The sequence below is a fragment of the Hyla sarda genome, chromosome 2 (assembly GCF_029499605.1).
Source record: "Hyla sarda isolate aHylSar1 chromosome 2, aHylSar1.hap1, whole genome shotgun sequence".
Classification (NCBI taxonomy): Eukaryota; Metazoa; Chordata; class Amphibia; order Anura; family Hylidae; genus Hyla; species Hyla sarda.
The window spans coordinates 439,830,331-439,849,088 of record NC_079190.1 but is presented as its reverse complement, the minus strand read 5'-3'; the positions used below and the strand labels follow the sequence as shown (position 1 = coordinate 439,849,088).

The 18,758-nt window shown below is 41.7% G+C and overlaps 1 protein-coding gene across 3 annotated transcripts in view; it reads left to right on the top strand.

Annotated features, from left to right (window-relative positions):
• Window positions 1-10,103: 10,103 nt before the first annotated feature.
• Window positions 10,104-18,758, top strand: part of GRPR (gastrin releasing peptide receptor) — a 208,850-nt gene continuing 200,195 nt past the window's right edge. Inside the window, exon 1 of one of the 3 annotated variants that reach the window (XM_056559233.1) lies at window positions 10,104-10,942. In XM_056559233.1, the coding sequence (XP_056415208.1) occupies window positions 10,530-10,942 (413 nt within the window). In that variant the 5' untranslated portion in view covers window positions 10,104-10,529. The remainder of the gene's footprint in view (window positions 10,943-18,758) is intronic. The other 2 variants (XM_056559237.1, XM_056559241.1) reach the window with 2 other exon arrangements.

Below are 18,758 nucleotides of genomic sequence, written 5' to 3'. Positions count from 1 at the left end.
TGCTCTCTGCTGACATTATGACCACAGTGCTCTCTGCTGACATCTCTGTCCTTTTTATGAAATGTTCAGAGCACCGGTAATTTGCGGCGATCGTCGATATGGGGGGTCTAATGACCCCCCTGGGCATTTGCACGGGGTGCCTGCTGATAGATATCAGCAGTCACCCCGGTCCGGTCCCTGCCTGGCATGTGGCGGGGAGCAAAATTCCCACGGGCGTACAGGTATGCCCTTGGTCCTTAAGTACCAGGGAGCGAAGGTGTACCTGTACGCCCGTGGTCCCTAAGTGGTTAAGTGTACTGTAGCACATTTTTCTGCCCTCATAAGTGCATACCACATACCTGCATCTAAGTAGTGTACTATTTTGTACCTGTTAATCTGTCAAGTGCCTACACACTGTGAAAGGACAGCCAAAAGTAATCACCAGCTGGTGTTTTAATCCAATACGCTTATTAAGCATACTGTAGTGCATTTTTCTGCCCTCATAAGTGCATACCACATACCTACATCTAAGTAGTGTACTATTTTGTACCTGTTAATCTGTCAAGGGCCTAGATACTGTGAAAGTCCAGGCAAAAGTACTCACCGGCTGGTGTTTTTACTCAAATACTTTTTAAGTGCACTATAGCGCATTTTTCTGCCCTCATGAGTGCATACCACATACCTACATCTAATTAGTGTGCTATTTTGTACCTGTTAATCTGTCAAGGGCCTAGATACCGTGAAAGTCAAGCCAAAAGTAATCACCGGCTAGTGTTTTACTAAATCAAAAAATAAGTATTTATTTTATAAAAATTAAATATTGGTGAGATTTGTTAACTTAGTTAGATAATATAATTCAAAAACATACAAAAAAGTTAGCACAGTTAAGAAATGTGCCAAAAACTAGAAATATCATTGACATAAATAGTACTACTACAAGTAGTCAACTGCAAAAAATTTTAAATTAAAAATTCAGATATTGAATCCAGGGATCATTGTTTAATCTTTTCATCTTGTTTTCTTCATTATTGCCAAGAACTCCATGGCTAGCCTGTATTTGCAGTAGAACTATAAGAGTATGGATTTATCACTGGGTTCTGATTTGAAGAAGAGGATGGATCTGCATAATTGTAATGCAAATTGGCACCAAAGGGGCCAGAAACTGAATACATCTGTGCTTGAATCTGTCCATTGAAATCAGAGAAAGTCTGGTTTGTATTATAGGAATTTTGCACTGCAAATGCAGAAGACTGATTATAAGGATTGGTTGACTGTGTATTGTAGGAAACATGTGGCTATCCTTGAGTTACTCTCCCAGCATTTTTGCTATGTTGATACCAGTAATAAAAGGAATATTGCCAAGGACTAGCAGAAATACGAATCTGTGGGTACGGACCACTGGCTGTTGGAATTGACTGACTATCCCAGGTGGTAGATTTACCATTTTGAAGTTCCTCAGTTCCAGGAGGCTTTAAGTCGTTCATTCTTTATTGTGGTTCTTCAGTTGCAGAATTAAGTTGTATCATGTTTTCCTGTTCCTCCGATGAGCTAATGTCACTGGAATACACAATACTCATATTGTCATCTAATAAAGGATCCTTTTCTTCAGAGAACGTATGTATCACTTTCTTATTTTGAATGTCAGGTGGATTCTGACATTTTCTGATTATAAAGGAATTTTGGAATCTGGGACACAGGTAAAAATAAGTATTTTTAAGCGTACTGCATAACATTTTTCTGCCCTCATAAGTGCATACCACATACCTACATCTAAGTAGTGTACTGTTTTGTACCTGTTAATCTGTCAAGGGCCTATATACTATGAAAGGACAACCAATAGTACACACCTGCTGCTGTTCTAGACAAATACTGTTTTAAGCGTAGTGAAGCGTATTGTACTCCCCTCATATACGCAATAAGTATGTCAGGCAGAGTAGTGCTAGGACGTGCACAGTGGAGTGGCAGAGGCCTAAATTCATCAGGCACAGGTCGCAGCAGAGTAGGGGCGTGTGGCAGCTGGAGTTGCAGCGAGAGGTCTGAGCTCCCGTTGTCAGCTAGCAGTCGTGTCTCGACCAGCAACCCAGCAGCTGTGATTGATTGGTTCACTCGGTCATCCACTTCATCCCAAGTGAAATTCGACACCCCCAGTCAACAGTCGGTGGGTTCCTCAGACTCAACCCTAAGTTGGCATGGTCCTCATGCTGCTGCTGCCACCTCAAGGCTCTCTCATTGTGCTGCCATGTGACATGTAACTCCTTGTTAAATTTGGTCCTTTGTACCCACACGCCGGGGCCCAGTACACTAAAACTTGGGAGCTAGAATTTCAATAAAAAATCCTCAATTTCAATTTCAAAATCTTACATTTAAATTTCAAAATCTTGAATTTCAATGGTCTACTCATGCTTCAGCCACCTCCAGACTGTGCAATTCAGACATTATATGGTCTCATGATTCAGCCACCTCCAGGCGGTGTCATTCAGCCACTATATGGTCTCCTCATGCTGCCACAAACTCCAAGCAGTCATTCAGCTACTCTATGGTCTCCTCATTCTGATGCCATTTCCAGGCTCTGTCATTGTGCCGCCATGTGACATGTGACTCCTTGTTATATTTGGTCCTTTGTACCCACAAGCCAGGGCCCGAGGCACTAAAACTTGGAAGTTAAAATTTCAATTTCAAAATCCTCAATTTCAATATCATAAATTTAAAGTGGTATTCCCGTAAAAACATTTTTTTACATATCAACTGGCTCCAGAAATGTAATCAGATTTGTAAATTACTCTCTGCTCTCTGTGCTCTCTGCTGACATCTCTGTCTGTCTCGGGAACTGCACAGAGTAGAATTAGTTTGTTATGGGGATTTGCTTCTACTCTGGACAGTTACCGAGACAGGTGTAATCAGAGAGCATTTAGACAGAAAATAACAACTCAACTTCAGCAGCTCATAAGTACTGAAAGGATTAAGATGTTTTTATAGAAGTAATTTAAAAATCTGTTTAACTTTCTGGAGCCAGTTAATATTTTTTTTTATCCTGGATAACCCCTTTAAATTTAAAAATCTTACATTTCAATGGTCTCCTCATGCTTCTGCCAACACCAGGCTGTGCCATTCAGACACTATGTGGTATCCTCATGCTTCAGCCAACACCAGGCTTTGTCATTGAGCCACTATATGGTCTCATTATGCTTCAGCCACCTACAGGCTGTGTCATTCAGCCAATATATGGTTTACTGATACTGCTGGGCCTGGGCCTAAAATTTTATGCACTAGCTACCAAAAATCTTCAATTCAAATGTCAAAATTCATCTTTTAATCTTAGGGACTGTGAAGCCCTAGTGTCTACTCATGCTGCTGCCAGCTCCATGCTTTATCATTCAGCAACTATATGGTCTCCTCATGCAGCCAACACCTCCACTCTGTGTCATTTAGCCACTATATTTTCTCCTTATGCTGCCAACAACTCCACGCTGTGTCATTCAGCTACTATATGGTCTCCTCATGCTGCCAACACCTCCACGCTGTGTCATTCAGCCATTATATGCTCTCCTCATGCTTCAGCCACATCCAAGCTGTGTCATTCAACCACTATATGGTTTCCTCATGCTGCCAACACCTCCACGCTGTGTCATTCAGCCTCTATATGGTCTCCTCATGCTTCAGCCACATCCATGCTGTGTCATCCAGCCACTATATGGTCTCCACATGCTGCCAAAACCTCCACACTGTGTCATTTAGCCACTATATGTCTCCCCATGCTGCCAACACCTCCACACTGTGTCATTCAGCCATTATATGGTCTCCTCATGCTGCCAACACCACCACGCTGTGTCATTCAGCCACTATATGGTCTCCTCATACTGATGTCACCTCCAGGCTCTGTCATTGTGCCGCTCTGTGGCAGTGATTCTAAAAGCGATGCCTGTAATCTGCATGTCATACTGAATAACAGTATTATTTCGCTACCCCAGCACACTCCATATGCGTGTTAGAACAAAGCAAAGTGTTCTACACCCCTGTTTAGGCTCTCTGTAGGCCAAAAATAGTAGTTTTTAATATAGATTCGCCACCAAGAAATTCGACCTGAAACTAATTTTTACGGAAAATTCGACGAATAGGCCGAATTGAATTCAACCCTCCATATGTTGGACTGGCTATATGAACAGAGAAAGGCCATTAATGATTTCCTGATGATCCAAGCTGATAGGGGGACTCCCCTGTGTAACTTCAATGTCCACCAGTGGCAGCCCATAGGTGACACCTGCCGTTTTCTCAGGCTCTTTGAGGAAGACACATTATTAGTCAGTCGCCAGGATTACAGGATGAACAACATCATTCCACTGCTTCATATCCTAGAACACCTGTTGGAAACTATGGCTGGTCAGGGCACTGGAGACGTGGCGCTTACATCTCGCGGCCACATGAGCCCTGTGGGGGCTGAACTGGAGGAGGAGTAGGGGAACAGTGGAGCACAGGCACGGTTTTGCAAAATGGGTATTTTTTATAGTCACCTGACAGGAGAGGAGGAGTAGAAGCAGGTTGTGGAGCTACAGGGTGATGAGGGAGACGAGACAGAGGATCCAGACACACCGTGGCCATGTGGTCTCCTCATGCTTCTGGCACATTAAATGAAACTTTATCTTAATCTATTTTAAATCTTCAATTTAAATTTAAATTGATCTTTTCAATTGTGAGGCCCTATGGTCTCGTCAGGCTGTTGCCACCTCTAGTCTGGGTAATTCTGCCACATTATGTTCTCCTCATGCTGCTGCCACCTCAAGGCTGTGTCATTGTGCCATCATAGGGTCTCCTCATGCTGTTGGAACATTAAATTAAACTTTTAAAATTTTTATCTATATAAAATCTTCAATTAAAATTTTACAAAATATCTTTAATCATTTCAATTGTGAGGGCCTATGGTCTCATCGAGCTGCTGCCACCTCTAGGCTCTGTCATTGTTCTGCCATATGACTCCTTTTTATATTGGGTTTTGTGGTCATAAAGTATTAGTTTGATGTAAAAGTCCAAAATTACTTATTTTTGGTCACTTTGTATACCCTTAAAAAATTTATAAAAAGAGATAAAAAATCCCAGCAAAAGAAAGTTGATACCAATAAAAACTTCAGATCACAGCGCAAAAAAATGAGCCCCCCCATATATCCCCATATACTGAAAAATAAAAAAGTTATAGGGGTCAGAAGATAACAATTTTACATATACTAATTTTGGTGCATGTAGTTAGAATTTTTTAAAAGTAGTAAAATAAAATAAAACCTATATAAATTAGGTATCTTTGTAACCGTATGGACCAACAGAATAAAAATATGGTGTCATTTTTACCGAAAAGTGTACTGCACAGAATCAAAAGCCTCCAAAAATTACAAAATGGCATTTTTCCAATTTTGCCCCACAAATATTTTTTTTCTGTTTTTGCCATAAATTTTGTGGTAAAATGATTGATGCCATTAAAAACTACAATTGGTGGCGCAAAAAGTAAGCCCTAATATGGGTCTGTGGGTGCAAAATTGAAAGCGTTATAATTTTTAGAAGGTGATGAGGAAAAAATGAAAATGCTAAAATGGAAAACGCCAGCATGCTTAAGGGGTTAAATAAAAATTACATTAAAAAATCTCTTTAATCTTTTCAATTGTGACACCATATGGTCTCCCGACCCTGCTTCCACATGCAGACACTCTGCGGTAGTGATTCTAATAGCGATGCCTGTAATCTGCATGTCATACTGAGTAACAGTATTATTTCACTAACACAGCACATTCCCCATGTCACAACAAGGCAAAGTGTTCTACACCCCTATTGAGGCAAAGACTGCAAGCAACCATAGTGCAGGTAGGGACAGTTCAGAGAAAGAGAGAGAAAGAGTATGCTTTATTCTATTGCAACCGTACTGGGGTGTATTACTGTAAAAAACAATATCTTTAATCTCTTCATCTAATCATCAATAATCATTCTAATCATTTATATGTCTGCATAGATTGTGTAGATGTGGTTTCTATCTCTGTATGCTTACACTTAGAGGAGGAGAGTTGATATTGGTTTGTGTATAGAGTTTTATTTAAGGAGAATATGACCCATTGTTTAAATCAGGATTTTATGTTATACTAGCTGAGTACCTGGCGTTGCCCGGTTTTCCTTCCTCATCCTTGTTGGGGAGGAAAATCAACAAAGGAGGAAGCTTTTGACTTCATATCCTATCCTCATATATTGTTGTCATATCCCGTCCCCATATACTGTCCTCATATCTCAACCTCATATCCCGTCCTCATATCCCATCCTCATATCCCATCCTCCTATCCTGTCCTCCTATCCCGTCCTCCTATCCCGTCCTCCTGTCTCAACCTCATATCCCAACCTCCTATACCATCCTCCTTTCTCGACCTCATATCCTGTCCTCATATCCCGACCTCATATCTTGACCTCCTATCCTGACCTCCTATCCCGATTTTTAGGTGCAAATATTGAAAGGGTTATGATTTTTAAAAGGTCAAGAGGCAAAAAACGAAAGTGCAAAAATGGAAAAACCTGTGGTCCTTAAGGGGTTAATGACAGTATGTTGGAATAAGACCACGAAGTGGTAGTATAATTTAGTGGCAGTATAGTGGTAGAATCTAGTCACTGTATGGTAGTATATGCTACGAACATGCATGTACACAACTCCGGATGTACATGTATGACAGCATGCATGGACATCACAACCCTTCACTTTTAGGATATGTTCACACGTACAGGATCTGCTGCACAATTTTTGCTGCATATTTGGTGCAGATGATTTTGCTACCCGTTAACTGGGTAGCAAACTTAGCTACAGAAAATATGCAGCAAACACAGTATGTGCAGCAGATCCTGTACGTGTGAATGTATCCTTAGGGTGTACTCACACGTACTGTATCAGGATTTTATGCTGCAGATTTCAATGTAAACTAAATGACTGAACACAGCTTCAAATCCTGCACATCAAATCTGTACAGGATACTGTACCTGTGAATGCAACCTTAAGAATTGTTTTCCAGGAGAATCCAAATTTAGAGGTTTTTGTGCACCACAAATATACTGTATATATATATATATATATATATATATATATATTTTTTTTTTTTTTTTTTTTTTCCATATAAGCCATGCTCATGATTTGGCCATTGGACAGTAATGCACTGCATGTACTGTTACTGTTTAACAAGGCAGTTTTAGGCTATGTTCACAAGGCAGAATGTCTGTGTGGAATTCCGCCAGAATATTTTGCATGGACATTCCGCTGCAGTCCCATTGATTTCAATAGTGTTCTACTGCATTGTGCACATGGTGGAATTTTCTGCAGCAGATGTTTCTGCCAGGGAAATCTCGATTCTGGCATCCCCAAAAAGATAGTCGATTCTTTTCACGGATTTCGCTTGCTTAGCTGTCTATGAAATGCAGCACTTCCGAGTGGTCCTAGTGCCTGCCGAATTATTCTAATGCACGGAATATCTGCCTGTGTTTTTCGGGCGGACATTTTGCACATTTTCTGCCGTTCGATCATACTGTTAGCGTACATAGCTTGTGCATGTGCCTCACCATTATAAGTGTGGTGGTGTAGGGAAATACTTTGTGACACCAGAGCACCCTTATCTTATACACAGTCCGAGGTTGGAGACAGCTTCTCCTGGGCCAGACATGAGGAGTAAATGAACACACCAACATGAGGTTACAGATATCTGTCTTTACTGAGCAGGGTGCAGATGGTATTACACAGACAGTCTGGCTCAGAGTGAGAAGATGCAGCGTAACCCTTTGGGAGCCCTGATGCCTTGCTGGGACTTGTGGTGCTTTCACCCAATAAATTGATACTGACTTAAGAGACTTGAAGATTGATCCTGGTAGATAGGGTTCTGTCAAGGTCTTGTAGCTTTCTCCGCCAGGGTATGAACTTCCACCGTGCGAGCGATCCTTGCAGAATGACCGGATAAAGTAGATTTGATCTGGGCCTCTCCTTAGAACACACAACACACCTCACACCTTTACCACGCTTTACTCAGCAGTGAATTGAGGCTAGACTGGGGCAACTCCTCCCCCACTACACTATATGGGCCAGAATTTAGAGGTTTCCATTGGCAGGAAAGGTCACATGAGGTTTACACTTCTCTCTGCTTAAAGGTACAAGAACACATAAATAACATACTTAAGAATTACAACAAAATAGTTATAAAAAATAGATGAACTCTTGATAAAGTGCTGAAACATAATTAATTTAGCAATAAGTTTTTCAATGGGCCCAACACTTGTGCGGCAGGTCTGCTCGAAGCAGTGCTGGGACACCACATAAGCTGCGCTACTGAAAACTATTATGACCAAGTGTGCACTGGAACCCTAACAAAATCATCCACAATATTGCCATTAAAATATACCATCCAGAGAGCCCCCAACTAAAAAAGACACTTGCATGCTTTTACTTATGACAGCATACACTGATAAATAATTCTAAGATTTTGCCCAGCCGAAGAAGCACATTTTGGGTTGAAGGACCAGTGGGGGCATCTTTAAACCTTTCAAAGTAGTATTGTGGTGCAGGAACACTTATCCCCTATCCAATCCCACTGCTGGGACTGCCCGCAATCTCTTGCATGGCACCCCGGCTCTCCACAGGAATGGAGCGTGTCGACCCCCGCATGAAGCAGCGGCCAACACACCTACTCCATGTATTTCTATGGAAGAGCTGGAGATTCCCGAATGCTGAATCTCTGGCTCTCCCATAGAGATACATGGAGGGGGGGGGGGGAGGGGGGGGGCACGTCGGCCTCCACTTTGTGCGGGGGTCAACATGCTCCATTCCTGGGGAGAGATGGGGTGCTGTGCAGAAGTTCGGGGGAAGGAAGGGTGGGGGGTCTCAGCAGTTGGATCCCCTCCTTCTCAGTGATCAGAGACTTATCCTCTATCCTTTAAATAGGGGATAAGGATCCTGCACCACAGTACTCCTTTAAGGTTTGCTTCAGGCAGCAGAAGAGTTAGGCCTCATTCACATTGCTATTCAGAGTTCCGTCAACAATCTGGCCAGAAGGATGGGAGTTTAGCGGAGAAAGAAATAGTGCAAGTTCCATTTTTTTTCTCCGCTAAAATCCTGTAAATATACCGGGTCACCGACAGCCTCCATTCACTTGCATTGGGTCCGTTGGAACCCGGCAGTAGCCGTTTGCATCCAACCCATTTCAGGATCCGATCAGCTCAAAAAAAAAAAAAGAAAGGCTGTCCGGGCATGATGGCAGTTGTCATTTTGCAACTGCTGGAGGCACCCAGGCAAAAGGGAACATGCAATAAAAAAAAACCGTAATCTCAGCAGCAGTGCCCAGTTTGTCCAGTAGGGGGGCCAAATGTTCGGACATGCTGGGAGTTGTAGTTTAGCAAGAGCTGGAGGCACCTTGGTTGGCAAAAACACTGCAATTGGGAACAAGCAGTTTAATAAAAGGAGTTTCTTGATGTGTTCTCAGCAGCAGTGCCCAGTTTGTCCAGTAGGAGAGACAAAGGCTGCCTGGGTATGCTGGGAGTTTTGCAACAGCTGGAGGCACCCTAGTTTGTTAACACTGTAATAGGAAACACGCAGTTAAAAAAAGGAGCAGCAATGCCTTTTTTTTATGCAGTAGAAGGGCCAAAGGCAGTACGGACATGCTGGGAGTTGTAGTTTAGCAACAGCTGGAGGCACTGCAATTGGGAACTAACAGTTAAAAAAAAAAAAAGATTTCCTTGATGTGTTCTCAGCAGCAGTGCCCAGTTTGTCCAGTAGTAGGGCCAAAGGCTGTTCGGGCATGCTGGGAGTGATAGTTTAGCGAGAGCTGGAGGCACTCTGGTTGGGAAACACTGCAATTGGGAACAAGCAGATAATAAACAGATTTCCTTGATGTGTTCTCAGCAGCAGTGCCCAGTTTGTCCAGTAGTAGGGCCAAAGGCTGTTCGGGCATGCTGGGAGTGATAGTTTAGCGAGAGCTGAAGGCACTCTGGTTGGGAAACACTGCAATTGGGAACAAGCAGATAAAAAACAGATTTCCTTGATGTGTTCTCAGCAGCAGTGCCCAGTTTGTCCAGTAGGAGGGTTCTGTCATTTCTCTGCTCACATCTCAGATTCCCAGAACAGAGCAGCACTTGCAAGCCTTGTGCACATTACATTGCCTACTGAGCAGGTGGACTCAATGCAAACCTCTGGATTTCTCATTCTAGAAAGTGTCAGGAGTCTTGAAGGAACAGCTCTGAATTCTTCCTACTGTGCATTTACACAGTCTGGACTGTGATGCCAGGAATGTGTAAGTCACTGTCTCATCTACTTTGGCTTCTATTTTAAAACAGTTTTAATGAGTTTAGGAAGTGTGGGGAATGAAAAAGGAACAGATGAAATAGAGTCACATAAAGGATCACAGAGGGTGCTAAGAAGATCCACAGGCACCAATGAAGCAAAAAGGATCATAAGAGATGACCTCTACCATCTAGCCCTCAGAATGTGAAGACTTAAAGGGCTGACCAGAATACAAGATAAGCACCTTTAACTCTACCTTGTGCTTCACCACAGTCTCACAATGAGCCCTGAAAACTGCCTGCTGATTGACTATGAAGGGGACAACTTTGCCCTCAGCAGCTCCTGTTTCAACCAAAGCTCCAACCACTCAGCTGAAGACTGGTTCTACCCAGGGGTCACCTATGCCATAGCTCCTGTGTATGGGCTCATCATCCTTGTAGGACTTGTTGGAAATGTGACTTTGATCAAGATTTTCTGCACTGTAAAGTCCATGAGAAATGTCCCCAATCTCTTCATCTCCAGCCTGGCTTTGGGGGATCTGCTGTTGTTGGTCACTTGTGCCCCTGTGGATGCCAGCAGGTACCTGGCAGATAAGTGGTTGTTTGGCAGGGTGGGCTGCAAGCTCATCCCATTCATACAGCTTACATCTGTAGGGGTATCAGTGTTTACCCTAACTGCCCTCTCAGCTGACAGGTATGTATGCCAGTGTCTTTCTTTGCATAGGAACATCTGTTTACATATGCAATTCATTCTTGTATTAATATTTATTATTATTATTAATATTATTATTATTATTGTCGTTATTATTATCATTATTTTTATTGTTGTTATTATTGCCATTATTCTTATTTTATTATTAATAGTTTATTATTGCTGTCATTATTATGATTATTATCATTATTATTCTTTATATGTCTATTACATGTTATATATTTACTGTTATGCAATACAGAATGTACCTTAAAAAATTCAGATGTGATTGCAGTTAACCCCAAAATCTGACTCTACTCCCTGTGTGTGTAGGAAGATGGGATCCAGAGTTTAGTTTGACCTGGTTCTCATACTGTAGTCTGACCTGGTTCTCACACTATAAAGTTAATTGTTCTGCAGTCAAAACAAATATTTTTGGTTTCTTACCCCTGCAAAAACTGCATCAAAAACCCTTGTTAAAAAAAATGGTGATGACCATCTGCTCTACAAGGTGAAGACCCTGTCTCATATCTTAGATTTCTGGACTTATGGATTCATGGGGAAGATGGATATTGGAATGGTCATAAAATTTCCCAATGTATCTAGTTGTAATATACATAATGGAAGAAAACTTATAGAGTGTGGTTGAAGGGGTACTCCAGTGGAAAACATTTTTTTTAAATCAACTAGTGTCAAAAAGTTAAACAGATTTGTAAATTACTTCTATTCAAAAATCTTAATCCTTCCAGTACTTATTAGCTGCTGTATACTACAGAGCAAATTATTTTCTTTTTGGATTTATTTTCTGTCTGTCCACAGTGCTCTCTGCTGACACCTCTGTCCATTTTAGAAACAGTCCAGAGCAACATAGGTTTCCTACAGTTCCTGACATGGACAGAGGTGTCAGCAGAGATCACTGTGGACAGACAGAAAAGAAATACAAAATAAAAGAATTTCCTCTGTAGTATACAGCCGCTAATAAGTATTGGAAGGATTAAGATTTTTTAATAGTAGTAATTTACAAATCTGTTAAACTTTTTGGCACCAGTTGATTTAAAAAAAAATGTTTTGCACTGGAGTACCCCTTTAAAGGCACACTACATTGCATAGCAATACAATTCTGCACTCCCTCATATAATCAAAGGGGTACTCTGGTGGAAAACTTTATTTTCTTCTTTTATCAACTGGTGCCAGAAAGATGAACAGATTTGTAAATTACTTCTATTAAAAAATCTTAATCCTTCCAGTACTTCTTAGTTGCTGAATACTACAGAGGAAATTGTTTTCTTTTTGGAACACAGTCAGTGCTCTCTGCTGACATCACAAGCACAGTGCTCTCTGCTGACATCTCGGCCCATTTTGAGAACTGTCCAGAGTAGGAGAAAATCCCCATAGCAAACATATTCTGCTCTGGACAGTTCCTAAAATGGACAGAGATGTCAGCAGAGAGCACTGTGCTTGTGATGTCAGCAGAGAGCACTGTGTTCCAAAAAAAAAAAAAAAAAGAATTTCCTTTGTAGAATTCATCAGCTAATAAGTACTGGAAGGATTAAGATTTTTTAATAGAAGTAATTTACAAATCTGTTCATCTTTCTGGCACCAGTTGATAAAAAAAAAAAAAATAAATACAGTTTTCCACCGGAGTACCCCTTTAATAAATAACAGGGAATTAAATACTGCATTCAACCACATTCAGTACAATAACAGTTTATTTCTCAGTAGTCATTATATTTGTGTAACTTATAGATTTTACTATTAAGTATGTTTTATGCATTAAAAGTAATAGTTTAGAATAACTCATTTCCCATTAATACCCCATGAACCTTTTTAGAACTGATCATTTGTAAAACTCTATTCTCAACAGAATATTTAACTATTGAATCAAATGCAACATAAAAACTCCATATACCTGTATTTTTTGAAATTGCTTTTTTTTAGGTTAGTTTTCAGATTTGTAACAGGATTGAATGGATTGTTTCACTATTGCAGTAAATATACATTGTATACAACATTAGTGCATGCAGTTAAAGGTGAACTCCTTGCACCTTCACATACCCCATGTCTTCATATAAGTGCAGTGTTTCCCAACCAGGGTACCTCCAGCTGTTGCAAAACTACAACTCCCAGCATGCCCCGACAGCCAACGGCTGTCGGGGCATGCTGGGAGTTGTAGTTTTGCAACAGCTGGAGGCACCCTGGTTGGGAAACACTGTATTAGTGAGTTGCATGCCTTTATACACACTACAAATGTTATGAGACATGGACGATACCATGATGCACCCAGTGGGAGATGGTTGGTCAGAAGCTGCAGTAAGCTGCACGGCTGGGACTCATTATTCAGTCTTATCATGTTCCTTGCGTCTCCAAGACACCAGGTGTAGGATAATGGGCCATAACAGAGCATCGTTCAGGATTCTGTGCCGGGGGTTATCTAAAGACAGTTTAATTCTTTAACAATAAAAGATTGGGTCACCAAAAGGGCTTAGATATTGAAGAGATCACCTGCAGCTGGAAATCTGTACTTAAGATACCTTCCAAAATATCTCTGACCATTAAAATGATGCAGAGGAGAAGTGGCCTCAGTCCAACTCAGTAAACCTGTGGGATTAAACTGGAAGGGTGGATAACAGTGGAGCCGTGTGACAGTTTACATGAAACACCTAAGTCGTCCTTATATGCAGAATTACACTCAGTTCAATAGTATCTGCCAAGTATAGGCTACTTTAAATGGGCACTCTCATTAAAACTAATGCTTGCTATTGCTATTGTGTTTAAAAAAGCTGAGAAAGCTGGGGTCCAGCCTTATCCAATCATAGCTCATCTCACACTTAACTGCTGTCTGCTGTGGGTTGCAGAGTAAGGGAGGAAGTTCTCCCCTGTATGGCTTCAGATGATGTCACATCTGTTGGGGAACGCCCCTTCCCAGTCTGTAAACCTGAGGCTGAGCAGAAAATACAGAGCAATATCAAGGTAGAAAACTAAAAAAATAATAAAAATTAAGGCAGAGGGTGGTTTACCATGATGGATGCAGTGAACTGGGAGGATTATAAAATGTATCAAGTTAATGAGAGGTACTCTTTAACCTCTTAAGGACTCAGGGCATACCTGTACGCCCTGAGCCCGGTCCTGGTGTTTAAAACGGGGTCACGCCGTGACCCCGCATGACACTGAGTCGGTCCCAGCTGCTATTCATAGCCGGGACCCTGGGCTAACAGCGCGTGGCACTGATCGTTATTATCGCTATTAACCCTTCAGACGCAAGTTGACCGCTCAAAGTTGACCGCCGAGTCTGAAAGTGAAAGTAAACACTTCCCGGCAGCTCAGTCGGGCTGATCGGGACATTGTGATAAAATCGGGATGTCCCGATCAGTTAGCACACGAGCGGAGACCCCCTTACCTTGATCTGATCTGGTTTTGATTGCTCCAAGCCTGAGCTACAGGCTTGAGCAATCGAGGGATCAGGGTAAAAGATCAGTGTGTGCAGTGTTATAGGTCCCTATGGGAGCTATAACACTGCAAAAAAAAAGTGAAAAAAAAGTTAACAAAGGTCATTTAACCCCTTCCCTAATAAAAGTTAGAATCACCCCCCTTTTCCCATAAAAAAACCAAACTGTGTAAATAAAAATAAAAATAAACATATGTGGTATCGCCGCGTGCGTAAATGTCCGAACTATAAAAATATATCGTTCATTAAACCGCGCGATCAACGGCGTATGTGCAAAAAAATTCCAAAGTCCAAAATAGCGTATAGTCCAGCACAGAAGAAGAAAACCCGGCACTGACGTTCAGCCTTCCACGGCACACAGGTGTGTAATATGTCCAGACCCTCCCGGTGCTCACATAAAGAAGGTAAATAACAAGTCCATGTATGAGAACAGAAAGATGGAGCACTCACCGGGTCTAGCAGAGTGAATATCAAGCTTCTTTATTCAAGTATTCATGGCTTGACAGCAAAAGTACACATGGGGGAGAGAGGGTAAGCGTGCGGGGGAGAGAGGAACGGGGGGACGGTCCGTATTCGCGCTTACAGCACTTCGTCAGGGCCTTGATCAGTGACTAACACAGGTGAGCTATAAAGGCAGCGGAAGAGACCATTACCATGGAAACATAACAACAGCAATATAACGTGTACAATAAAACCTTTAAAACAAAGACACCTGTATATGCGAGACCCTAGGGAGGAAGGCACGTAGCTTAGAAGGGATTCTTCTCTATTCTGTCATTAAGGCTTAATCCAGACGTCGCATTTAATCTGGAAATCCATCTGGATTCCTTTAATAATAGCTTCTGATGCCTGTCTTCCCTGGTACCGGATACTTCTATCCTTTCTAAAGCTGCAAACCGGAGACATTTACTGGACCCCCTATGACATGTGTTCACATGAGCGATCAGTTTTGTGGCTCCAATACCAGTCTTTAGCGATCTAAAATGCTCCCTTATGCGGTGGAAAAAGTGGCCTGATTGTCTTACCAATGTAAAAAATCGCAGAAGACTGAATAGACCACAAAATCCAATCTGCATGTGATAAACTGCTTTACCTTTACAAGGTACCCGCCCAGCTTAATCTGCTTCATACCCGGGTTGTGAATACAGAAAGAGCACGTACAGCAGGCAAAGTTGCCGGTAAGTCTATGGTCAGACAACCAATGCGTTTTTAATGCGTTTTTCTGTTTATCATTGTTTTTCTTCTGCTTTTTAATATATGCTCCTATGGTAGTGCTTCTCCTGTATGTAACAATGGACATTTCAGCTGTAAATTCCTGTAGATCCTCATCTTGCTGCAGAATATACCAATTATTGGCAATAGCTTTTCTTACTGTTTCATTCATCGGAGTGTTAGAAAAAACGAAAGTAAACCTATCATTATTCTTCTTTTTGCGTGGCTTAAATAAAGACTGCCTATCGATGCCATCAACCCTTCTCTGTGCATCAAGCAGGATGTTCTCGGGGTAGCCACGGGCTTTAAGCCTCTCTTCCAGTTCTATTACCTGCATTTTAAATATCTCCTCATTGTTATTAATTCTTTTTAGCCTAAGCATCTGACTAAAAGGGATACTGTTCCTAGTGTTAGACGTATGGGATGAGGCATAATGTAGTATGGAGTTCCTGGAGGTAGGTTTACGCAAACCGTAGGTGATAATTCCACCATCCTTGATAGTTACCAACACGTCCAGGAACTCCAGACTAGTGTCCCCAAACTGGGACGTGAACAACATACTCATCGTGTTGACCTCATTTAAGTAGGTTACAAAACTGTCAAAGTCCTGTCGGGAACCGGTCCACACGATGAATATGTCGTCAACATACCGCCATATTGTTCTGATGTACTTGACAAATGGGTTAGAGACGGAGAAGATGTAATTTCTTTCAAAAATTGCCAGAAAGATGTTTGCGAAAGCGCACGAAATGGGAGTCCCCATCGCTGTTCCATTGATTTGTTTGTACCACTTCCCTTCAAACTTGAAGACATTGTTGGACAAGATGAATTCCGAGGCAGAAGCCATGAAATCCACAAAGTCGGAAGTGTTGTTGGAACAGGTGAGGAACTCCCTGAGTGCCTGGATACCCGCATCCCAAGGAATGCGGGTATAGAGGCTTTCAACATTTATGGAAGCAAGGTGGTATTCAGACTGCCATTCAATCCCGTTTAAAGCTACAATTAACTCCCCTGTATCCTTTAACCCCTTAAGGACTCAGCCCATTTTGGCCTTAAGGACAATTACATTTTTACGTTTTCATTTTTTCCTCCTCGCCTTCAAAAAATCATAACTCTTTTATATTTTCATCCACAGACTAGTATGAGGGCTTGTTTTTTGCGAGACCAGTTGTCCTTTGTAATGACATAACTCATTGTATCAAAAAATGTATGGCGTAACCAAACAAATTACTAGTTGTGTGGGGAAATTAAAAAGAAAAACGCAATTTTGCTCATTTTGGAAGGTTTCGTTTTCACGCCGTACAATTTACAGTAAAACTGACGTGTGTTCTTTATTCTGAGGGTCAATACGATTAAAATGATACCCATTATTACATACTTTTCTATTATTATTGTGCTTAAAAAAAATCACAAACTTTTTACCCAAATTAGTACGTTTATAATCCCTTTATTTTGATGACCTCTAACTTTTTTATTTTTCCGTATAAGCGGTGGTTTGAGGGCTCATTTTTTGCACCTTGATCTGTACTTTTTTTTAATACCACATTTGCATATAAAAAACTTTTAATACATTTTTTATAATTTTTTTTAATAAAATGTATTAAACGAGTAGCAATTTTGGACTTTTTTTTTTTTTTTTTACGTTCACGCCGTTCACCGTACGGCATCATTAACATTTTATTTTAATAGTTTGGACATTTACACACGCGGCGATACCAAATATGTCTATTAAATTTATTTTTTTACGCTTTGGGGGTAAAATAAGAAAAAACCGACATTTTACTTTTTTATTGAGGGAGGGGATTTTTGAGGGAGGGGATTCATAGCAATACCATGATTGCTAATACTGATCTGTTCTATGTATAGGACATAGAACAGATCAGTGTTATCGGTCATCTTCTGCTCTGGTCTGCTCGATCTCAGACCAGAGCAGGAGACGCCGGGAGCCGGAAGGAGGAAGGTGAGGGGACCTCCGTGCGGTGTTCTGAATGATCAGATCCCGCATCATTCATTGAAATCGCGTACTGCCGCAGATGCCAGGATCTGTATTGATCCCGGCACCTGAGGGGTTAATGGCGGACGCCCGCGAGATCGCGGGCGTCTGCCGTTGCCGGCAGGTCCCTGCCTGCAATCAGCAGCCGAGATCAGCCGCGCATGACACGGGCAAATGTATGTCCTGGTGCGTTAAGTACCACTGCACCAGGACGTACATTTACGTCCTGCGTCCTTAAGGGGTTAAAAAGGTTGGAATTTGTTTCAACAAAGGGGAGATCAGCCAGTCCACATAACTGGACAGGAATACCGATACCTGCCACAATAGGGCGGCCGGGGGGGGGGGGGGGGGGGGGTCTGCGGTTCTCATGCGTTTTAGGCAATATGTTTCAATGTGCGGTAGTGGGACTAAGAGGCAGTCATTTCTCTGCCATCCTAGTGCCAATAACACCCTTTTCTGTAAATGACCTGAGCAGAGATCGGAGTTTCCCCATGATTTTAGGTATGGGGTCTACAGTGAGCTGTTCATATACAGATGTGTCATTAAATTGGTTATATGCTTCTGCTAGATAGTCCTTAGTGTACCAAACTACCACTGCACCCCCTTTATCTGCTTTTGAGATGGTTAACTCTTTATTACCTATTAGCCAATCCAGGGCTTTTTTCTCTTTTTGTGTAATGTTATATTTAGGTTGCGGGTAAATAAGAGCTTTTACCTCTCTGCAGACAGCACGGTGGAACAAGTCAATAGCTCCCCCTGGAATCGTGGGGGGGTTGAACTTGGAGGGGTTGCCTCCTAAAAACTTATTTTGTTCCATACCTGCTGCTGTAGGAAGGGGGGCATCCGTAGCCAGCTTGGCTAGATCTAATAAGCAGATGGTGTCGGTAACATCAGCATTATTAAAAGGCATGAAGCTGAGGGGGCCAATAGCAACTTGCTGTTCACCCTCTCGGATAACATCTGTATGAGAAGAGACCTTAGTGGAAAAAAAAAAATTATATTCAGTTTTCTTATGCTTTTAAGTAAGTCCTCCTCGAACAGATGATATCTGAACGGATCGGATAGTCCAAAATTGAGACCTTTCCCAAGCACGGATGAGCAGTCTGAACTAAGGTCCACATCTGTAAGATTTACAATTAGAGTCTCTTTATTCACTGATGCCAGGTTAC